Source organism: Acomys minous, assembly GCF_964271855.1.
Source record: "Acomys minous genome assembly, chromosome: 1".
Taxonomy (NCBI): Eukaryota; Metazoa; Chordata; class Mammalia; order Rodentia; family Muridae; genus Acomys; species Acomys minous.
The window spans coordinates 82,424,093-82,429,033 of record NC_140483.1 but is presented as its reverse complement, the minus strand read 5'-3'; the positions used below and the strand labels follow the sequence as shown (position 1 = coordinate 82,429,033).

The 4,941-nt window shown below is 44.2% G+C and overlaps 1 protein-coding gene across 1 annotated transcript; it reads left to right on the top strand.

The window, feature by feature from the left end:
• Window positions 1-953: 953 nt before the first annotated feature.
• Window positions 954-1,421, top strand: LOC311607018 (RING-box protein 2-like; the record flags this gene model as incomplete). Its single annotated transcript, XM_084798525.1, has 1 exon — window positions 954-1,421. The coding sequence occupies one exon, from the start codon at window positions 954-956 to the stop codon at window positions 1,293-1,295; it is 342 nt and encodes a 113-aa protein (XP_084654651.1). The 3' UTR covers window positions 1,296-1,421.
• Between the last annotated feature and the right edge of the window lie 3,520 nt (window positions 1,422-4,941).

The following is a 4,941-nucleotide window of genomic DNA, read 5'->3' as shown; positions in this document are numbered from 1 at the left end:
TAACACCAACCAGTGCTCTCCTCTAGCTCAGCAAGATGCCCAAGGGAAAAAAAGGCCAAAGGGAAGAAGGTGGCCTCAGCCCCTGCCATCATAAAGATATAAGAGACCAAAAAAGTGGTCCATCCTTTGAGAAAAGGTCCAACAGCTTTGGCATTGGGCAGGATATCTAGCCCCAAAAGTGATCTCACTCGCTTTGTTAAATGTCCCCGATATAAGTGGCTCAAAGTATCTCCTGCCATTAACCAGTTCACCCAGGCCCTGGACCAGAAAATGGCTAACCAGTTGCTTAGAAAATGGCTAACCAGTTGCTTAAGCTTGCCCACAAGCACAGGCCAGAGACGAAGCAGGAGAAGAAGCAAAGGCTACTGAGAAGAAAGCTGCTGGGAAAGGGGACGTCCCAACTAAGAGACCACCTCTCCTTCCAGCAGGAGTCAATACAGTCACCATCTTGGTGGAGAACAAGGCGCAGCTGGTAGTGATTGCCCATGACGTATTGGGCGCCATTGAGCCGATGGTTTTCCTGCCTGCCCTGTGTTTAAAAATGTAGGAGCCTACTACATCATCAAGCCAAAGGCCAGGCTGGAGCAGCTGGTCCACAGGAAAACTTGCACCACTGTTGCCTTCACATAGGTTAACTCGGAAGACAAGGGTGCTTTGGCTAAGCTGGTGGAAGCTCTTAGGACCAATTATAAGGACAGATTCGATGAGATCCACTGGCCTTGGGAGCCATCATTCTGGGTCCTAAATCTGTGGCTCACATTGCCAAGCTGGAAAAGGCAAAGGCTAAAGAATTTGCTACTAAACTGGGTTAAATGCACACTGCTAAGTTTTCCGAACACAAATATAATTACAACATAAAAAAAAAGTAACACCAACCAAAATCCAAGCCATTTTGTGGATTTTGACCAACCAATTCTGCAATTTATATGTAAAGAAAAATATCGGCCATCGCTATGGCCAGCATGGAGGACAGCGAGGAACCCTGCTTCCTGTCCTCGCACTCTGGGAGCACAGGCTCCAAGTGGGAAGGTGACAATATGTTCTCCCTTAATAAGTGGAATGAGGTAGCCATGTGGAGCTGGGACATTGAACAAAATGCCTGTGCCATGCGCAGGGTCCAGGTGACGGACGCCTGTCTTACATGTCAAGCTGAAAACAAACAAGAGGACTGTGCTGTGGTCTGGGGAGAATGTAACAATTCCGTCCACAACTGCTGCACGTCCCTGTGGGTGAATCAGAGCAGTCGCGAGCCTCTCTGCCAGCAGGACTGGGTGGTCCAGAGGGTCGGCCAGTGAGCAGTAGCAGAAGGGTCTCCTGCTGTGCTTGGCAACCCTGGACGATCTTGCCATCAAGTTACAAGAGAAAAACTAGACTCTCCCGGGAATTCATTCATTCTTCACATAGGAAGGATGATGTGTGGTCCTTGGGGGCTCATCCAAGGTATGGTTTAACTAGTGTCTTGTCTGTTTAGTTTTGAGAAAGTCTCCACAATTAAGATAATTTATTTTTTAAAAAATGGCCTTTCCTATCTTGGTTGTGTGTGTGGTGCATACTGCTTTAAAAAGCAGTAAGAGAGAGAATGCTAAAAACGGAAGGATCTTTATTGTTTATCTGTCGGCACACAAGGGCTGTGAGAGCATTGCATTCACACAAGAGCTTTTTTGTTTTCTGCTTGGTTGGATAAAAAAATAAATCAAAGAACGTTACAGTAACAAATAAAATGCATTTAACTCCCCCCTAAAAAATCTAACACCATGATGAAGAAGAAAAATATCAGAAGGCAAAGCTATAGTAGTCATTATTATGAAATCTAAGTAACAAATCATTTAATGAAAAGAATAGAGAACCCAGACCTGTATTGGTAAGGCTGATTAATCCTTGGCAAAAAGGAAAAACAATTTAGTAGAGAAAATTTCAATAATAGAGAGCCTTTTCAATAAATGGCTATAGAAAATGAACATTCGCACATGCCAAAGGATATACACACTAAATCTACACACTGCACAAAAAACAAATTACAAATATCTATGCATAGTTAGTGCTGGTCATTGACATGAAGGAATCACAAAGTAGCAAAGCTTCTGGAGCCGCCTGTGAGGGGTTACTAACTGAGGTGAGAAGACCCGCCTTAGCAGTGGTGGCACCACGCCTTGGACTGGGTCCTAGACTGCAGACGAAGACAAGCGCAAAATGTTTGTGAAAGTACCTATTTGATAAGGGACCGTACATTAAGGATGAGAAAGGTGTAGAGAGGGCTAAGCAGATCTCCTAAAACGAACCAGCAAAGAATCATGAAAACTAAAAAAAAAGCAGCATGAAGGCTCATATCTACAATCTCAGCACTCAAGGCTGAGGCAGAAGATCCTGAGTTCAAGGCCAGCATGGGCTATAAGACCAGACCCTTACACACACACACACACACACACACACACACACACACACACACGCGCTCAAATGTGAACAGATATCTCACAAAAGAGGGTTAAGATAAAAAAAATTAAACTATGCAAAATATACATAATTCAGCACTTGAAAATTAAAACAGTAAGCCACCACTAGCACACATGAGAATGGCTAAAGGCCAACGCTGATGACAACGCCAGCCTGCAGAAGCAGCAAAGGGACTCTTACTCTCTGCTAACAGGACTGCAAAAGGACACAACCACCATGGAAGACAATTTTACAGTTTCTTACACATATAAATACATTTATATCAAGGGATTCAGAAATCACACTCCTTGCCTTTTACTCAAATCAATTAAAGACTTGTGTTCACACAAAAACCTTCACATGGATGTTTGTAGAGGCTCCATTCATAACTGCAGGAGCGTAGAAACAAACAGCATGTCCTTCAATGGGTAACGAGTGAGTAAGCTGTGTTCACACATGTGATGGGAAGACCTTTCTATACCAATGTGGAGTGATCTCTAATTTAAAGAAGGGTTGGGACTGCAGAGATGGTGCAGGCATTAAGAGCATTTATTGTTCTTACATAGAACCTGTGTTGTTTCTGTCACCCACATGCTAGCTCATTAGCATCCTAACTCCAGTTCCACGGGATGCCTCCTGCTGGCCTCCAGGGGCACCAGGAATGCACATGGTGCAAATCATAAACATGCTTGCAAAATATTTCTTTGTATAAAATAAATAAATCTAACAAATGTTTAAAGAATAAAGGGTTTATTTTTGGCTCACAGTATTAGGGTTTAATTCATCATGGTGTGGAAGTTGTGGAGGCAGAAAAGTCAGTAACTGTTCAACTCCGAGGAGACATGAAGGGGAAATAAACTCATACTGTTAAGGGTAAGAAGCCAGGTTCAGCATGCTGTGCCTTAGCATCCACAGGTAGGGAGAACTCTAAGCTAAAGTGGAGAGTCTGTCGGAGTGGGGAAGACATGGCAGCAGGAGCTCGGGCAGCTGGTCATGTGTAACCTTAGGAAGCAGAGAGAGATGCTGCTGCCTCTTTGCTTGCTTGCTCTCTTCTTTGTTTTCAGTCCAGGATCCCAGTCTGTCCATGCAATGGTACTACCCATCAGTCACCTCCCTACAAGCACCCTCATGGACATGCTCAGTTGCTTATTTCCAAGGCAGTTCAAAATTCTGTCATGTTGATAACCAAAATGAATAATTAGAGACAGGGGAGAGGTGAAACAGAGGGGACCTGGGTGACCAGGAAACCATTCAACAACCTATAACAGATGATATATGCCAATATGCACCTGTCAAAAGCTACAGAACTGTATGAGCTTAAAGTCAAAATCAACTATGAACTTTAGTTACTAATGATTTATCAATTTTGGCTCATCAATGGCAACCAATGCTCCTTCACATTAGGACAGCGAGATGGCACATTGGACAAGGACGCTTGTTACAAAGCCTGTTGACCTTAGTTCCTTCCCAGGGATCCATATGGTGAAAGGAAGGAACAGACTCCTACAACGTTTCCTCTGACTTCCACATGACATATGTGCTTGCATGAGCTCATACACACCCACACATAAACAAACAAACAAAACATAATAATAAATGTACCACACTAATGATGAGTGAAAACTCGGGGCAGGGGTTTTATGGGGACTCCACTCTTCCTGCACATGTTTTCTGTGATTTTAAGATTGTTCATAAACATTGTCTATTGATTAAAAAATTATCAGCATCAAAAATCAAAAGACAGTGATTCGATCACAAACTGTGTCTGATTGGCAGGACTGAGCCTAGGGCTAGGCTGTGAGCTTCAGACCATAAGAGCTGGAGTGCCCTGGGTGAGAGAGGTCCACACTGTGTGGAACACAGGTGGGTCTGGCCTCAGACCATCTAGCTGGTCCATGGAGGAGTCCCTGGGTCCCTGAGGGCAGGTGCCCAGTCCCCAGTCTGGACTCATACCTGCCTGTCAGTTGCATCTGTGCTCTACATCTTGGGCTCTGTGTCTCAGACTGAACTATGATCTGGAGAGCATCAGCGTCTGGGTCTGCTAGCCCAGGGGAGATCCCAGGGTGTGGAGCATGGTGGATCTGACCGCAGGTCACCCAGCCAATCCACAGAGAATACCTGGGCCCAAACAGGAGAAGGTGCTGTCTCCAAAATCTAGCTAGGCACATGCCAGCCAGTGAGCAGCCACAAGGTGACCATGACTGTGTCTGAGTCTTTTTTTTTTCTGTGTCTGAGTCTTAAAGCCCAGAAGAGTCCCCCAAAAGTGGATCTGACCTCAACCCACCCAGCCAATCCACAGAAAGCTCCTGGATCTGAACCCAGGTCACCCGCCTGATCAACAAAATTACAGAAGAAAAATTTCCCAATTTAAAGAAAGAAATGCATATAAGCATACAAGAGGCCTACAGAACACCAAAGAGAATAGACCAAAAAAGAAAATCTTCCCACCAAATAATAATCAAAACACAAAATGTACATAACAAAGAAAAAATATTAAAAGCACCAAGGAAA